The sequence below is a fragment of the Anomaloglossus baeobatrachus genome, chromosome 9, assembly GCF_048569485.1.
Source record: "Anomaloglossus baeobatrachus isolate aAnoBae1 chromosome 9, aAnoBae1.hap1, whole genome shotgun sequence".
NCBI lineage: Eukaryota > Metazoa > Chordata > Amphibia > Anura > Aromobatidae > Anomaloglossus > Anomaloglossus baeobatrachus.
Window position 1 is genome coordinate 227532664 of NC_134361.1, and position 19068 is coordinate 227551731.

The following is a 19068-nucleotide window of genomic DNA, read 5'->3' on the forward strand; positions in this document are numbered from 1 at the left end:
AGCGGTGTCAGGATCAAAGTCCTGATGAGCTACGTCTACCTCATCATACAGAGAGCCTCCTGGGACCCCCCCGGAGCACCGATTTTTAATCCAAGTGAGGGTGGCCAGGGAGCAATGATCCAGATTGCCCATGGCCTGTCCGGACTGCAAGTCTCTATCCCATTGCAACTCCGTCCCTGTCCTTGGACAGGGTTGAGAGGTGGTTCTTTTGGCCACGTCAAGTAGAGACCCCGGCTGACCAAGTGCTACAGGGGAGCATTGCACCCAATGGGGAGCAGTGCCGTGGAACAGTATCACATGCAGCAAAAACAGCATCGAAAGCCTGTGTTGCTTATATGCTGCTGCCGACTTATAGAGCCAAGAATGGCGACCGTACAGTGCAATGTATATCATACAAGCATAAAGTACAAATGAACACTGCAGCACATGCAATACAAGCAGCATAGAAAGCCTGCTTTTCTGCTGCTGTAGACTAGCCATCTAGGGGAATATAGCCCAGAATAGCGACCATACAGTGCAATGTATAGCATACAAGCATAAGTACAAATGAACACTGCAACACCTGCAATACAAGCAGCATAGAAAAAAACCTGTGCCTCAGCACCCCTGCTTTTCTGCTGCTGTAGTCTAGCCATTCTATGGCGAATATAGCCAAGACTAGTGACCGTACAGTGCAGTGTATAGCATACAAGCATAAATACACATGAACACTTCAGTACGTGCAATACAAGCAGCATAGAAAGCCTGTGCCTTAGCACCCATGCTTTCCTGCTGCTGATGTGTTGCCATCTAAGAGGGCATATAGCCCGAAATAGCGACCTATGCAGTGTACTTAAATACAAATAGACAAACTGCGGTATTTAGTGTCAGCACCCCAGGTGCCGCTTACCGCCCGCCTATAAGCGGGTGTGTGGTCGCCCTATTCCTGTTGGTTGCCCAGAGTCCGTTCTCTCAGCTCGGGCTGCAGGAATGGCTGCCGGCGTCCTTCTCCAGCTCGTGTGAGTAGGGGCGGGCCGTGGGCGTGCCCCAAGTCAGAGCGGGAAACCGGCGTCCCACAGTGTCTAGTGAGAGGGCTGGAGCATGTAAATAAGGCTCCAGCCCTCGGCGCTGCTGATTGTACAGCGTCTCTCCCCTACCCTGATTGACAGGGTGGGGGCGGGAACGAAGCTGAGCTAGGCCGCAAAAGCCGGGGACTGGATTTATAAGCGCCGCCGCCGTAAAAGCGCGGTCGGCGCTAAGTCCCCGGCGCACTACAAGTCCCAGCCTTGCCGCCGCTCCCGGAGCGTCCGGCGCGGTAGTTCCCAATAAATAAAGTCACTCAGCTAGGCTGCAGTGACTGTAACCCTTTACTGTCCCCGGCGCACTAGCACACCCAGCAAGTCTGGAGTGTGCTGTGCCTGTGTGTACGGGGACACAGAGTACCTGAATGGTGCAGGGCCATGTCCCTGAACGGCACTCCCGCTCCACATCCAGCAGGTTCAATGGGTCTGTGGATGGAGCCCGGCCTCAGGGCTTTGGGGCCGGTAAGATCCCACTTCCTCAGAGCCCCTCAGGGGGATGGGGAAGGAAAACAGCATGTGGGCTCCAGCCGCCGTACCAGCAATAGGTACCTCAACCTTACAAACCACCAGTGGGGTGAGAAGGGAGCATGCTGGGGGCCCTATATGGGCCCACTTTTCTTCCATCCGATATAGTCAGCAGCTACTGCTGACTAAACAGTGGAGCTATGCGTGGATGTCTGACCTCCTTCGCACAAAGCCGAAAACTGGTGAGCCAGTGATCCCACTGGGGGTGTATAGCCAGAAGGGGAGGGGCCTTACACTTTTTAGTGTAATGCTTTGTGTGGCCTCCGGAGGCAGTAGCTATACACCCAATCGGCTGGGTCTCCCAATGGAGCGACGAAGAAAGTTTGGAGAGTCTCCAGCGCAACATTCAGGCTGTGTTGGCATGCCTCTTGAGAGGGTGCTCTGACAAGTAGATCGTCTAAGTAAGGGATCACCGAATGTCCCTGAGAATGCAAGACTGCTACCACTGCCGCCATGACCTTGGTGAAAACCCGTGGGGCTGTCGCCAGACCAAATGGCAGAGCTACGAACTGGAGATGGTCGTCTCCTATCACGAAACGTAGAAAACGTTGGTGCTCTGTAGCAATCGGCACGTGGAGATAAGCATCTTTGATGTCTATTGATGCAAGGAAATCTCCTTGAGACATTGAGGCAATGACAGAGCGGAGGGATTCCATCCGGAACCGCCTGGCGTTCACATGCTTGTTGAGCAGCTTTAGGTCCAGAACAGGACGGAACGAGCCGTCCTTTTTTGGAACCACGAAGAGATTGGAGTAAAAACCTTGCCCTTGTTCCTGCAGAGGAACAGGGATCACCACTCCTTCTGCTTTTAGTGAGCACACCGCTTGCAGAAGGGCATCTGCTCGGTCGGGATGTGGGGAGGTTCTGAAGAACCGAGGCGGAGGACGAGAACTGAATTCTATCCTGTACCCGTGAGACAAAATGTCTGCTACCCACCGGTCTTTGACCTGTGGCAGCCAAATGTCGCAAAAGCGGGAGAGCCTGCCACCGACCGAGGATGCGGAGGGCTGAGGCCGAAAGTCATGAGGCAGCCGCCTTGGAAGCGGTTCCTCCGGTTGCTTTCTTGGGGCGTGACTGAGCCCGCCAGGAGTCTGAGCTCCTTTGCTCCTTCTGAGTCCCTTCGGACGAGGAGAAATGGGTCTTGCTGGAGCCTCGAAAGGACCGAAACCTCGACTGCCACTTCCTCTGTTGAGGTTTGCTTGATCTGGGCTGGGGTAAGGAGGAGTCCTTACCCTTGGATTGCTTAATGATTTCAGCCAATTGTTCACCAAACAGTCTATCTACAGATAGCGGCAAGCTGGTTAAACATTTTTTGGAAGCAGAATCCGCTTTCCATTCCTTTAACCACAAGGCTCTGCGCAAGACAACAGAGTTGGCAGACGCAATTGAGGTACGGCTTGTAGAGTCCAGGACAGCGTTGATAGCGTAAGTCGCAAACGCAGACATTTGCGAGGTTAGGGACGCTACTCGCGGCACTGCTGGACATATGATAGAGTCCACCTGTGCCAGGCCAGCTGAAATAGCTTGGAGTGCCCACACGGCCGCGAATGCTGGAGCAAACGACGCGCCAATAGCTTCATAGACAGACTTTAACCAAAGGTCCATCTGTCTGTCATTGGCATCTTTAAGTGAAGCCCCATCTTCCACTGCAACTATGGATCTAGCTGCAAGCCTGGAGATTGGGGGATCCACCTTTGGACACTGGGTCCAGCGTTTGACCACGTCAGGGGGAAAGGGATAACGTGTATCCTTAAGACGTTTGGAGAAACGCTTATCTGGGTAGGCATGGTGTTTCTGGACTGATTCTCTGAAGTCAGCGTGGTCCAGAAAAGTACTCAGTTTAGGCTTGGGATACCTGAAATGGAACTTCTCCTGCTGTGCAGCTGCCTCCTCTGCAGAAGGGGCTGGGGGAGAAATATCCAACAGTCTATTGATGGCCGCTATAAGGTCATTTACCATGGCGTCACCATCAGGAGTATCCAGATTGAGAGCGGTTTCAGGATTAGACTCCTGATCACCCTCCTCTGTCTCATCATGTAGAGACTCTTCTCGCTGAGACCCTGATCCGCGTGATGACGTGGGGGGTCTCTCCCAGCGAGCACGCTTAGGCTGCCTGGGACTGTCATCTGAATCAGAGCCGTCAGGCTGAGATGCCTGGGACCCCCTTGAAGCACTGATTAACTCCAACTGAGGGGGACCGGGGAACATTGCCGCAGCAGTGTCCATGGACTGAGTAACTGGCCTGGCCTGCAAGGTCTCTAGGATTTTTGTCATAGTGACAGACATCCTGTCAGCAAAAACAGCAAACTCTGTCCCCGTCACCGGGACAGGGTTCACCGGCGACTCTGCCTGGGCCACTACCACCATAGGCTCCGGCTGACGAAGTGGCACAGGGACCGAACATTGCACACAATGGGGGTCATTGTAACCTGCCGGTAGATTAGCCCCACAAGCGGCACAAGCAGCGTTCACAGCCTGTGTCTTGGCACCCTTGCGTTTTGCAGATGACATGTTGTCGTCTCCTCAGAGCAATAGGGGTATACAGCCAAGAAGCGACCTTACAGTGCAATATATATAGATATATCTGGTACAGGAAAAAGTACACCAAATAACACTGTGGCACTAGTGGGGCCAGCACGAATGTGCTGCTTACCGCCCGCTTAACGCGGGTGTGTGGTCGCCAGAAATCCCTTGTCTGGGTCTCCCATAGCCTGTGTCCGATCCCCAGCCAGACTGCATGCAGGAATGGCTGCCGGCGTCCTGTGGAGGGGGGGGCGGGCCCTGGGTGTGCTCAGACAAAAAGCGGGAAACCTGCGTCCCACTGTGCCCAGTGAGAGGGCTGGAGCATGTAAATAAGGCTCCAGCCCTCGGCGCTGACGATTGCACAACGCCTGTCCCCTTCCCTGATTGACAGGGAGGAGGCGGGAACGAAGCGGAGCTAGGCCGCAAAAGCCGGGGACTAGATTTATAAGCGCCGCCGTCGTAAAAGCACGGTCGGCGCTAAGTCCCCGGCGCACTACAAGTCCCAGCCGCGCCGCCGCTTCCAGAGCGGCCGGCGCGGTAGTTCCCAACACATAAAATCACTCAGCCACGCTGCAGTGACTCAAACCCCAGCGCGCAGCGCTACTGTCCCCGGCGCACTAGCACACCCAGCAAGTCTGGAGTGTGCGCGGCCAGTCCATAGGTGGACACAGAGTACCTGAATGTTGCAGGGCCTTGTCCCTGAACGGTACCCCGGCTCCTTATCCAGCAGGTTCAATGGGTCTGTGGACGGAGCCCGGCCTCAGGGCTTGGAGGCCGGTAAGATCCCACTTCCTCAGAGCCCCACAGGGGGATGGGGAAGGAAAACAGCATGTGGGCTCCCGCCTCCGTACCCGCAATGGGTACCTCAACCTTACAAACCGCAAGTGGGGTGAGAAGGGAGCATGCTGGGGGCCCAAGTATGGGCCCTCTTTTCTTCCATCCGACATAGTCAGCAGCTGCTGCTGACTAAACAGTGGAGCTATGCGTGGATGTCTGACCTCCTTCGCACAAAGCAGAAAACTGGTGAGCCAGTGATCCCACTGGGGGTGTATAGCCAGAAGGGGAGGGGCCTTACACTTTTTAGTGTAATGCTTTGTGTGGCCTCCGGAGGCAGTGCTATACACCCAATCGTCTGGGTCTCCCAATGGAGCGCCGAAGAAATAAACTGTTAGTATAAGAAGCTTATGTGTGAGGTAATAAGATGTCGGTGGTGAGACGCATAGAGAGAGAGACAGCCGGGGAACGAGACAGCCGGGGAACGAGACAGCCGGGGAACGAGACAGCCGGGGAACGAGACAGCCGGGGAACGAGACAGCCGGGGAACGAGACAGCCGGGGAACGAGACAGCCGGGGAACGAGACAGCCGGGGAACGAGACAGCCGGGGAACGAGACAGCCGGGGAACAAGACAGCCGGGGAACAAGACAGCCGGGGAACAAGACAGCCGGGGAACAAGACAGCCGGGGAACAAGACAGCCGGGGAACAAGACAGCCGGGGAACAAGACAGCCGGGGAACAAGACAGCCGGGGAACAAGACAGCCGGGGAACAAGACAGCCGGGGAACAAGACAGCCGGGGAACAAGACAGCCGGGGAACAAGACAGCCGGGGAACAAGACAGCCGGGGAACAAGACAGCCGGGGAACAAGACAGCCGGGGAACAAGACAGCCGGGGAACAAGACAGCCGGGGAACAAGACAGCCGGGGAACAAGACAGCCGGGGAACAAGACAGCCGGGGAACAAGACAGCCGGGGAACAAGACAGCCGGGGAACAAGACAGCCGGGGAACAAGACAGCCGGGGAACAAGACAGCCGGGGAACAAGACAGCCGGGGAACAAGACAGCCGGGGAACAAGACAGCCGGGGAACAAGACAGCCGGGGAACAAGACAGCCGGGGAACAAGACAGCCGGGGAACAAGACAGCCGGGGAACAAGACAGCCGGGGAACAAGACAGCCGGGGAACAAGACAGCCGGGGAACAAGACAGCCGGGGAACAAGACAGCCGGGGAACAAGACAGCCGGGGAACAAGACAGCCGGGGAACAAGACAGCCGGGGAACAAGACAGCCGGGGAACAAGACAGCCGGGGAACAAGACAGCCGGGGAACAAGACAGCCGGGGAACAAGACAGCCGGGGAACAAGACAGCCGGGGAACAAGACAGCCGGGGAACAAGACAGCCGGGGAACAAGACAGCCGGGGAACAAGACAGCCGGGGAACAAGACAGCCGGGGAACAAGACAGCCGGGGAACAAGACAGCCGGGGAACAAGACAGCCGGGGAACAAGACAGCCGGGGAACAAGACAGCCGGGGAACAAGACAGCCGGGGAACAAGACAGCCGGGGAACAAGACAGCCGGGGAACAAGACAGCCGGGGAACAAGACAGCCGGGGAACAAGACAGCCGGGGAACAAGACAGCCGGGGAACAAGACAGCCGGGGAACAAGACAGCCGGGGAACAAGACAGCCGGGGAACAAGACAGCCGGGGAACAAGACAGCCGGGGAACAAGACAGCCGGGGAACAAGACAGCCGGGGAACAAGACAGCCGGGGAACAAGACAGCCGGGGAACAAGACAGCCGGGGAACAAGACAGCCGGGGAACAAGACAGCCGGGGAACAAGACAGCCGGGGAACAAGACAGCCGGGGAACAAGACAGCCGGGGAACAAGACAGCCGGGGAACAAGACAGCCGGGGAACAAGACAGCCGGGGAACAAGACAGCCGGGGAACAAGACAGCCGGGGAACAAGACAGCCGGGGAACAAGACAGCCGGGGAACAAGACAGCCGGGGAACAAGACAGCCGGGGAACAAGACAGCCGGGGAACAAGACAGCCGGGGAACAAGACAGCCGGGGAACAAGACAGCCGGGGAACAAGACAGCCGGGGAACAAGACAGCCGGGGAACAAGACAGCCGGGGAACAAGACAGCCGGGGAACAAGACAGCCGGGGAACAAGACAGCCGGGGAACAAGACAGCCGGGGAACAAGACAGCCGGGGAACAAGACAGCCGGGGAACAAGACAGCCGGGGAACAAGACAGCCGGGGAACAAGACAGCCGGGGAACAAGACAGCCGGGGAACAAGACAGCCGGGGAACAAGACAGCCGGGGAACAAGACAGCCGGGGAACAAGACAGCCGGGGAACAAGACAGCCGGGGAACAAGACAGCCGGGGAACAAGACAGCCGGGGAACAAGACAGCCGGGGAACAAGACAGCCGGGGAACAAGACAGCCGGGGAACAAGACAGCCGGGGAACAAGACAGCCGGGGAACAAGACAGCCGGGGAACAAGACAGCCGGGGAACAAGACAGCCGGGGAACAAGACAGCCGGGGAACAAGACAGCCGGGGAACAAGACAGCCGGGGAACAAGACAGCCGGGGAACAAGACAGCCGGGGAACAAGACAGCCGGGGAACAAGACAGCCGGGGAACAAGACAGCCGGGGAACAAGACAGCCGGGGAACAAGACAGCCGGGGAACAAGACAGCCGGGGAACAAGACAGCCGGGGAACAAGACAGCCGGGGAACAAGACAGCCGGGGAACAAGACAGCCGGGGAACAAGACAGCCGGGGAACAAGACAGCCGGGGAACAAGACAGCCGGGGAACAAGACAGCCGGGGAACAAGACAGCCGGGGAACAAGACAGCCGGGGAACAAGACAGCCGGGGAACAAGACAGCCGGGGAACAAGACAGCCGGGGAACAAGACAGCCGGGGAACAAGACAGCCGGGGAACAAGACAGCCGGGGAACAAGACAGCCGGGGAACAAGACAGCCGGGGAACAAGACAGCCGGGGAACAAGACAGCCGGGGAACAAGACAGCCGGGGAACAAGACAGCCGGGGAACAAGACAGCCGGGGAACAAGACAGCCGGGGAACAAGACAGCCGGGGAACAAGACAGCCGGGGAACAAGACAGCCGGGGAACAAGACAGCCGGGGAACAAGACAGCCGGGGAACAAGACAGCCGGGGAACAAGACAGCCGGGGAACAAGACAGACAGACATAGAGAAAGAGAGAGGCACAGAGATAGAGACACAGAGATAGAGAGATAAACAGAGAGACTAATACAGAGACAGAGAGACTGATACACACAGAGACAGACAGAAACTCGAAGATAGTTACTATCCCGGGCAACGCCCGGGTACTACAGCTAGTATATATATCTGCAGATAATTTGCTACTAATACCCACAACACACCCCTTACCTCACGGTCCGGCAAGTTACTTCTCCAATGCTGACCAGCCTCATTGCGTCTTCATAGGTCGCCGCAGGCTTGGCTGGTAGGAATGGGCCTTCATTTAGGTTAATAGACTCAAAAATCTAAAAAAATAGATAAAATAATCGCGATTAACAAATCATTCAGTGAACAGAAAATGAGGTACAATGAAGAATAATGTGAATTTAAGGACACACCACCAAGTAGGAAATTATCCAAAATCATAGCAAAGGGAAAGTGGAGATGTTTCTCCCAGCAGCCGAAAATCCTGAGAGTAAGGACCACATTGGTTACTGTGGGTAATGTCTCTACCTGCCCATCCACTACGTTACATGAGTTATCACCTCTGAGTAATGCTCCACCTGCCCTCCTCCGTTACATGAGTCATCACCTCTGGGTAATGCTCCACCTGCCCTCCTCCGTTACATGAGTCATCACCTCTGGGTAATGCTCCACCTGCCCTCCTCCGTTACATGAGTCATCACCTCTGGGTAATGCTCCACCTGCCCTCCTCTGTTACATGAGTCATCACCTCTACTGCGGAGAAGAAGGAATCGTCTGACGTTGTGCTGATATCGTCATCCATCTGTAACTGTCTCCTGCCCTCCAGTAATGGGAACATCAGGGCTCCTTCTGTTTTGGGAGAGGATGGAATAAATATACAATTCTCTACTAACAGGAGTGTAGGATTGTTATAGTCACTGATTATTTTATTACTTGACTTTCTGGCTCCTAAAGGCCCCCATATATATTAGTCAGGATCGTCCAATAGACTAATATGTATGGGGGGGCGGGGGGACATCCAGACTTTTCTTGCGGGGGTTTAGAAGGATCCGGCCAGCTAAATTTCAAAAACCGCTCCTATAAATATGTGGTAAAAAGCCTCAACTCACCCAGATCCAGCAGCATGGAGTCAGGAGGAGCACTGGTGCCAAACTCTTCCTGCAAATTGTACGCGCGGCTCAGCAAGGACTCCAACTTCCCGGCAAACTCTCTGGTTTGGGACGTCTAGAATACAGAAAAGAGAGGAACATCCCCATTACGAATATCTAAATCCTGATAGAGATATATATACACACACACATACTAGAAGGTGGCCCGATTCTACGCATCGGGTATTCTAGAATTTATTGTGTTATTGTGTAGTTAATGTATTATTTTTGTTATATATATATATAGATGTTGTTGTGTGTAGTTGTCAAGTGTTTGTGTAGGCGCTGTAAATGTTCTGGGTGTTGTTTGGGTGTGTGGGGGGGTGAGAGCGGTGTTGTTTGTGTGTTTCGTTGTGTGTGTTGCATTGTTTGTGGAGCGCTGTGTGTCTGCAGTGTTGTCTGTGTGTGGTGCTGTGTGTGTGGCGCAGTTTATGTGTGTGTGTGGGTGTGGCGTGCGTGTGTGTGTTTTGGGGGAGGTATGTTTTGTGCAATGTGTGTGTGTTGCGCGGTATGTGCGTATATTTGTGTGTGCCGCGGTGTTTGTGTGTTGTGTGTGTGCGGCGTTGTCTGTGTGTGTGGGTGTCTGTGTAGGGCGGTGTTTGTGGTTCCCAGTGTGTGTGTGGTGTGTTGTGAGGTGCGTGTGTGGCGGTGTGTGTGTCAAGGGAGGAATTTGCGTTGAAGACTGCTAATGGGAGTCCTCATTTGGGATATCCAGAGACTATGCCATATTGGCTGTGTATCGGTGCCAATATATATATATCAATGTATATAAGACAAAGAACACAGACATGCTCTCTTTTCAGCCAGCATCACCAACTGAACTGGTTTAATGAGATAGATCCAATTATACCATAAGCATGAATAGCCTTGAAGCTAACAAGGAGTTCTTTTCACTCCCCATTTTCTCACATCATATTGCCTGCCTCCCGTACATTCCTTCTATGTGAACATTACTGATAACATTTCTTACAGCTTCACATTTTGGCTTCATCATCTTTAGTTAACTCCTTCATGATTATACAACTTTGAATTATACTATAGGTCTGTGCAATTGCTACATAGACAGACAGATAATTATACAACTACATTTTGATTATTTATATACACAGATATTCTTATTACGTTTAAACAAACATACTACAGCTCAGGTGACCTCCACATGTGTGTGTTTTGGGGGGAGGTGTGCACCCCCCATCGTGCTCCATCCCCCATGCTGCACACCCCCATCATGCTCCATCCCCCATGCTGCGCACCCCCCATCGTGTTTCATCCCCCCATTCTGGGCACCCCCATCGTGTTTCATCCCTCCTTTCTGGGCACCCCCCATCGTGCTCCATCCCCCCATGCTGCACCCCCCATCGTGCTCCATCCCCCATGCTGCACACCCCCCATCGTGTTTCATCCCCCCATTCTGGGCATCCCCCATCATGGTCCACCCCCCATGCTGCACCCCCCATCGTGCTGCATCCCCCATGCTGCGAACCCCCCATTGTTTCATCCCCCCATTCTGGGCACCCCCCATCATGGTCCACCCCCCATGCTGCACCCCCCATCGTGCTGCATCCCCCATGCTTCACCCCCCATCGTGCTCCATCCCCCATGCTTCACCCCTCATCGTGCTCCATCCCCCATGCTGCACACCCCCCATCGTGTTTCATCCCCCCATTCTGGGCACCCCCCATCATGGTCCACCCCCCATGCTGCACCCCCCATCGTGCTGCATCCCCCATGCTGCGAACCCCCCATTGTTTCATCCCCCCATTCTGGGCACCCCCCATCATGGTCCACCCCCCATGCTGCACCCCCCATCGTGCTGCATCCCCCATGCTTCACCCCCCATCGTGCTCCATCCCCCATGCTTCACCCCTCATCGTGCTCCATCCCCCATGTTGCAAACCCCTCAGAGAGGAGTATAATAGGAGGATTATAATAGGAGGAGTATAATGGGAGGTCCTGGGGGGGAGGTGTACAGGTGCCCAACGTGTGCGGGGGGCGTGTCCTAGTGGCACAGTGCGGGGGCGTGGCCTAGCGGGATCGTGCGGGGCGCGGCCTAGCGTGAGGGGCGCGGCCTAGCGGTATAGTGTGAGGGGCGCGGCCTAGCGGTATAGTGTGAGGGACGTGGCCTAGCGGCACAGTGTGAGGAGGCGTGGCCCAGCGGCACAGTGTGAGGGGGCGTGGCCCAGCGGCACAGTGTGAGGGGGCGTGGCCCAGCGGCAGTGTGAGGGGGCGGGGCCCAGCGGCAGTGTGAGGGGGCGGGGCCCAGCGTCACAGTGTGAGGGGGCGTGGCCCAGCATCACAGTGTGGGGGGCGTGGCCCAGCGCCTCAGTGTGGGGGGGCGTGGCCCAGCGCCACAGTGTGGGGGGCGTGGCCCAGCGCCACAGTGTGGGGGGCGTGGCCCAGCGCCACAGTGTGGGGGGCGTGGCCCAGCGCCACAGTGTGAGGGGGGGTGGCCCAGCGCCACAGTGTGAGGGGGCGTGGCCCAGCGCCACAGTGTGGGGGCGTGGCCCAGCGCCACAGTGTGGGGGCGTGGCCCAGCGCCACAGTGTGGGGGCGTGGCCCAGCGCCACAGTGTGGGGGGCGTGGCCCAGCGCCACAGTGTGGGGGGCGTGGCCCAGCGCCACAGTGTGGGGGGCGTGGCCCAGCGCCACAGTGTGGGGGGCGTGGCCCAGCGCCACAGTGTGGGGGGCGTGGCCCAGCGCCACAGTGTGGGGGGCGTGGCCCAGCGCCACAGTGTAGGGGGCGTGGCCTAGCGGCATAGTGTAGGGGGCGTGGCCTAGCGGTAAAGCGTGAGGTGGCTGGCCTAGCGGCACCGCGTGAGGGGCGTGGCCTAGCGCCATAGTGCGGGGGCGTGGCCTAGCGGCACAGCGTGTGGGGGTGTGGCCTAGCGGTAAAGCGTGAGGTGGCTGGCCTAGCGGCACCGCGTGAGGGGCGTGGCCTAGCGGCACAGCGTGTGGGGGCGTGGCCTAGCGGCACAGCGTGTGGGGGTGTGGCCTAGTGGCACGGCTTTAGGGGGCGTGGCCTAGCGGCACAGCTTTAGGGGGCGTGGCCTAGCGGCACAGCTTTAGGGGGCGTGGCCTGACCAACCGGCCAATCCATGCGGGGGGCTGGGCCAGGCCGAGCCCAGCGGTCAATCCGTGTGAGGGGGCGGGGCCAGCCCGAGCCCAGCAGCCAATCCGACGGTTGTCACTGCAAGGACACAATTTTGGAGCAAGACAAACAGAATAAGGCAATTATATACAGATTATATTATAATAATATATATATATATATATATATATATAATATATATGTATACACACATATAAAGCCGTGTGTGTGTGTGTGTGTGTGTGTGTGTGTGTGTGTGTGTGATTGGCATCTGCACCGTCGCAGCTACGGCCACAAAGTTTTCCACACTCACACTTCTGGACCCAGAGAGCGTCATAGGCGAAATTTTAACCCCGTGCGTTCCAATTTACCAATCAATTTTGACCCTATCTACATATTGTGGAAAAGTGAAACGAAAAGTGTATCCGCACCGTCGCATTTACAATCACAAAATTTTGCACAGACACCTCATGTGACCCAGGGAACGTCGTAGACTATGTTTTGACAGGAAAGAAGGGAATTTTGTTTACTTACCGTAAATTCCTTTTCTTCTAGCTCCAATTGGGAGACCCAGACAATTGGGTGTATAGGCTATGCCTCCGGAGGCCGCACAAAGTATTACACTTAAAAGTGTTAAGCCCCTCCCCTTCTGCCTATACACCCCCCGTGCTCCCACGGGCTCCTCAGTTTTAGTGCAAAAGCAAGAAGGAGGAAAAAGAATTATAAACTGGTTTAAAGTAACTTCAATCCGAAGGAATATCGGAGAACTGAAACCATTCAACATGAACAACATGTGTACACAAAAAAACAGGGGCGGGTGCTGGGTCTCCCAATTGGAGCTAGAAGAAAAGGAATTTACGGAAAGTAAACAAAATTCCCTTCTTCTTTGTCGCTCCATTGGGAGACCCAGACAATTGGGACGTCCAAAAGCAGTCCCTGGGTGGGTAAAATAATACCTCGTAAGAGAGCCGTAAAACGGCCTCTTCCTACAGGTGGGCAACCGCCGCCTGAAGGACTCGTCTACCTAGGCTGGCATCCGCCGAAGCATAGGTATGCACCTGATAGTGTTTCGTGAAAGTGTGCAGGCTCGACCAGGTAGCCGCCTGACACACCTGCTGAGCCGTAGCCTGGTGCCTCAAAGCCCAGGACGCGCCCACGGCTCTGGTAGAATGGGCCTTCAGCCCTGAGGGAACCGGAAGCCCAGCAGAACGGTAAGCTTCGAGAATTGGCTCCTTGATCCACCGAGCCAGGGTTGATTTGGAAGCCTGTGACCCTTTACGCTGGCCAGCGACAAGGACAAAGAGTGCATCCGAGCGGCGCAGGGGCGCCGTACGAGAAATGTAGAGTCTGAGTGCTCTCACCAGATCTAACAAGTGCAAATCCTTTTCACATTGGTGAACTGGATGAGGACAAAAAGAAGGTAAGGAGATATCCTGATTGAGATGAAAGGGGGATACCACCTTAGGGAGAAATTCCGGAACCGGACGCAGAACCACCTTGTCCTGGTGAAACACCAGGAAAGGGGCTTTGCATGACAGCGCTGCTAGCTCAGACACTCTCCGAAGTGAAGTGACTGCTACTAGAAAAACCACTTTCTGCGAAAGGCGTGAGAGAGAAATATCTCTCATTGGCTCGAATGGTGGTTTCTGAAGAACCATCAGTACCCTGTTCAGATCCCAGGGTTCTAACGGCCGCTTGTAAGGAGGAACGATGTGACAAACCCCCTGCAGGAACGTGCGTACCTGTGGAAGTCTGGCTAGGCGCTTCTGGAAAAACACAGAGAGCGCTGAGACTTGTCCCTTAAGGGAGCCGAGCGACAAACCCTTTTCCAGTCCAGATTGAAGGAAGGACAGAAAAGTGGGCAAGGCAAAAGGCCAGGGAGAAAAACCCTGAGCAGAGCACCACAACAGGAAAATTTTCCACGTCCTGTGGTAGATCTTGGCGGACGTTGGTTTCCTAGCCTGTCTCATAGTGGCAATGACGTCTTGAGATAAGCCTGAAGACGCTAGGATCCAGGACTCAATGGCCACACAGTCAGGTTGAGGGCCGCAGAATTCAGATGGAAAAACGGCCCTTGAGATAGCAAGTCTGGTCGGTCTGGTAGTGCCCACGGTTGGCCGACCGTGAGATGCCACAGATCCGGGTACCACGACCGCCTCGGCCAGTCTGGAGCGACGAGGATGACGCGGCGGCAGTCGGCCCTGATCTTGCGTAACACTCTGGGCAACAGTGCCAGCGGAGGAAACACATAAGGGAGCTGAAACTGCGACCAATCCTGAACTAAGGCGTCTGCCGCCAGAGTTCTGGGATCTTGAGACCGTGCCATGAACGCCGGTACCTTGTTGTTGTGCCGGGACGCCATGAGGTCGACGTCCGGCACCCCCCAGCGGCAACAGATCTCCTGAAACACGTCCGGGTGAAGGGACCATTCCCCTGCGTCCATGCCCTGGCGACTGAGATAATCTGCTTCCCAGTTTTCCACGCCTGGAATGTGAACTGCAGAGATGGTGGAGGCCGTGGCTTCCACCCACATCAAAATCCGCCGGACTTCCTGGAAGGCTTGCCGACTGCGTGTGCCGCCTTGGTGGTTGATGTATGCCACCGCTGTGGAATTGTCCGACTGAATTCTGATCTGCTTGCCTTCCAGCCACTGCTGGAACGCTTTCAGGGCAAGATACACTGCCCGTATTTCCAGAACATTGATCTGAAGCGAGGACTCTTGCTGGGTCCACGTACCCTGAGCCCTGTGGTGGAGAAAAACCGCTCCCCACCCTGACAGACTCGCGTCCGTCGTGACCACCTCCCAGGATGGGGGTAGGAAGGATTTCCCCTTCGATAATGAAGTGGGAAGAAGCCACCACCGAAGGGAAGCTTTGGTCGCCTGAGAGAGGGAGACGTTCCTGTCGAGGGACGTCGGCTTCCTGTCCCATTTGCGTAGGATGTCCCATTGAAGAGGACGCAGGTGAAACTGCGCGAAAGGAACTGCCTCCATTGCTGCCACCATCTTCCCCAGGAAGTGCATGAGGCGCCTCAAGGTGTGTGACTGACCTTGAAGGAGAGATTGTACCCCTGTCTGTAGTGACCGCTGCTTGATCAGCGGAAGCTTCACTATTGCTGAGAGGGTATGAAACTCCATGCCAAGGTATGTCAGCGATTGGGCCGGTGTCAGATTTGACTTTGGAAAATTGATGATCCACCCGAAACTCTGGAGAGTCTCCAGGGTAGCGTCGAGGCTGTGTTGGCATGCCTCTAGAGAGGGTGCCTTGATCAACAGATCGTCCAAGTACGGGATCACCGAGTGACCCTGAGAGTGGAGGACCGCTACTACAGTAGCCATAACCTTGGTGAAAACCCGTGGGGCTGTTGCCAGGCCGAACGGCAGTGCCACGAACTGCAGGTGTTCGTTTTCTATGGCGAAGCGCAAGAAGCGCTGGTGCTCTGGAGCAATCGGTACGTGGAGATAAGCATCTTTGATATCGATCGATGCAAGGAAATCTCCTTGGGACATTGAGGCGATGACGGAGCGGAGGGATTCCATCCGGAACCGCCTGGTCTTTACGTGTTTGTTGAGAAGTTTCAGGTCCAGGACAGGTCGGAAAGACCCGTCCTTCTTTGGGACCACAAACAAGTTGGAGTAAAAACCGTGGCCCTGTTGCTGAAGAGGAACAGGGACCACCACTCCTTCTGCCTTCAGAGTGCCCAGCGCCTGCAGAAGAGCCTCGGCTCGCTCGGGAGGCGGGGATGACCTGAAGAATCGAGTCGGGGGACGAGAGGTGAACTCTATCTTGTAACCGTGAGACAGAATGTCTCTCACCCAACGGTCTTTTACCCGTGGCAGCCAGGTGTCGCAAAAGCGGGAGAGCCTGCCACCGACCGAGGATGCTCCATTCCCGTAGCCACAAAGCCCTGCGGAGTACCACCGAATTGGCGGCTGCAACCGCCGTACGGCTCGCAGAGTCCAGGACAGCATTAATAGCGTAAGACGCAAATGCCGACGTCTGAGTGGTTATGGACGCCACCTGTGGCGCGGACGTGCGTGTGGCTGCGTCAATTTGCGCTTGACCTGCTGAGATAGCTTGTAGCGCCCATACGGCTGCGAATGCTGGGGCAAAAGAAGCGCCGATAGCTTCATAGATGGATTTCAACCAGAGCTCCATCTGCCTGTCAGTGGCATCTTTGAGTGAAGCCCCATCTTCCACTGCAAGTATGGATCTAGCTGCCAGTCTGGAGATTGGAGGATCCACTTTGGGACACTGAGCCCAACTTTTGACCACGTCAGGGGGAAAGGGATAACGTGTATCCTTAAGGCGCTTAGAAAAACGCTTATCTGGACAAGCATGGTGATTCTGGACTGCCTCTCTGAAATCAGAGTGGTCCAGAAACATACTCTGTGTACGCTTGGGAAACCTGAAACGGAATTTCTCCTGCTGAGAAGCTGACTCCTCCACCGGAGGAGCTGAGGGAGAAATATCCAACATACGATTGATGGACGCAATAAGGTCGTTCACTATGGCGTCCCCGTCCGGAGTATCAAGATTGAGAGCGGCCTCAGGATCAGAATCCTGATCAGCTGTCTCCGCATCATCAACCAGAGATTCCCCCCTCTGAGACCCTGCACAATATGATGATGTCGAGGGAAAATCTAAGCGAGCTCGCTTAGTCGGTCTGGGGCTGGGGTCTGTGTCAGAACCCTCAGCCTGGGATCCATGAGATACCCCGGGAGGACATTGTTGGTCCAGCTGAGGTGGGCCAGGGAACAAAGATTCAACAGAGTCCCTGTGCTGAGATACCGGCCTGGACTGCAAGGCTTCTAGTATCTTAGCCATAGTCTCAGAGTTTTGCAAACTCCGTCCCCGTCACCTGAACAGTGTTAGCAGGTGGCTCCCCCTGGGCCCCCCCTAGCAGAGGCTCTGGCTGAGCAAGTGCCACAGGGGCCGAACAGTGCACACAATGAGGGTCAGTGGAACCTGCCGGTAGCGGGGTCGTACATGCGGCGCAGGCAACATAATAAGCCTGTGTTTTGGCACCCCTGCCTTTCGTGGGCGCCATGCTATTATCTTCCCTGAGCAACACAATAGGGTATATAGCCAGAAATCAACTGTGCACCATACAGTGTAAAATAAACATATAATGTTACACTACTGCACAATGGGGCTAGCACCACAGGTGCTGCTTACCACCCGCTTAAAGCGGTTGTGAGGCCACCAGAGTCCCTGCCTGGGTCTCCCAGACTTTGTCCCCCTCTGCAGCGTCCGAGGAGCTGACAGGAATGGCTGCCGGCGTCCTGAGGAGAGGAGGGAGCCGTGGGCGTGACCCAGAAAGTGCGGGAACTGGTGCCCGCACTGTGCACAGTGAGGGGGGTGGAGTATGCAAAGCATGCTCCAGCCCTCAGTGCTGCTCGTTCTGTGCAGCGTCCCGCCCTTCCCCTGCCTGTCAGGGCTGGGGGTGGGAGGAAAGGAAACTAGGCCGCAAAAAGCCGGGGACTCTAGTAATAAACGCGGCCGCCGTAAAAGTGCGGCCGCGTGGAAGTCCCCGGCGCACTACAAGTCCCAGCCGCGCCGCAGTGTTTCCATGGCAGCGGCGGTCAGTGCGGCAGTCCCTATATATAAACACACTCAGCAACGCTGAGTGTGTAATGGCACATATTAACCCGGTCAGCGCCGCGGTCCCCGGTGCACTAGCACACCCAGCAAAGCTGGAGTGTTGCTGTGCGCGGTCCCCACCGGGATACAGAGTACCTCCAAGTAGCAGGGCCATGTCCCTGAACGATACCCGGCTCCTATCCAGCAGGCTCCACAGGAGTTGTGGATGAAGCACGGTCTCAGTGCCTGGAGACCGATAGGATCCCACTTCCACCAGAGCCCTGAGGGGGATGGGGAAGGAAAACAGCATGTGGGCTCCAGCCTCCGTACCCGCAATGGATACCTCAACCTTACAACACCGCCGACAAGAGTGGGGTGAGAAGGGAGCATGCTGGGGGCTCTATATGGGCCCACTTTTCTTCCATCAGACATGGTCAGCAGCTGCTGCTGACCACTCTCTGGAGCTGTGCGTGCATGTCTGACCTCCTTCGCACAATGCAAAAAACTGAGGAGCCCGTGGGAGCACGGGGGGTGTATAGGCAGAAGGGGAGGGGCTTAACACTTTTAAGTGTAATACTTTGTGCGGCCTCCGGAGGCATAGCCTATACACCCAATTGTCTGGGTCTCCCAATGGAGCGACAAAGAAAAAGTGGGTCTTATGGTCAGAAAAATACGGTATTATTGTATTATATATATTTTTTATTTATTTAGTGTATGTATATTTTATTCTTTCCATTTAAGTAAAATAATGAAACACTAATTCAATAACAGTAACGGTGGTCCCACCTCGAGTATACTTGCAGATGTCTCATCATTGATGACGTCACTACTTTGAGCGGTCGGGGTATTGGATCTGCACCTCTGCCCAATATTCAGTGCCAGCTCCCACTTATGCAGAGCCTCTTCAAACAGCTCCACACCTAGACAGCGAAAATAGTCAATTTAATAATTAAAAAATGAAATAAAGCAGTGCTGATCAAGACACTTTCTTAAAGCACCACTTTAGCATTTTTTTCCCCCAGCGCTGGAGTGGTTAACCTAAGCCCCCTGTCCTACACACCCCGAGTGTCTTCAACTTTTTTCGGCTTTGATTTGGTCCTGCGGCACCATCTGGTGACAGTAACTTTTGACTGG

General features: G+C 55.4%; 1 protein-coding gene across 2 annotated transcripts in view; it reads right to left on the bottom strand.

Moving 5' to 3' along the window:
• Positions 1–19068, bottom strand: part of MIGA2 (mitoguardin 2) — a 171166-nt gene that overhangs the window by 133223 nt on the left and 18875 nt on the right. For both annotated transcript variants that reach the window (XM_075324679.1, XM_075324680.1), the window contains exons 6-9: positions 18721–18854; positions 9227–9341; positions 8866–8966; positions 8322–8437 (exon numbers count right to left, since the gene is read on the bottom strand). In XM_075324679.1, coding sequence (XP_075180794.1) covers positions 8322–8437; positions 8866–8966; positions 9227–9341; positions 18721–18854 — 466 coding nt within the window. The remainder of the gene's footprint in view (positions 1–8321; positions 8438–8865; positions 8967–9226; positions 9342–18720; positions 18855–19068) is intronic.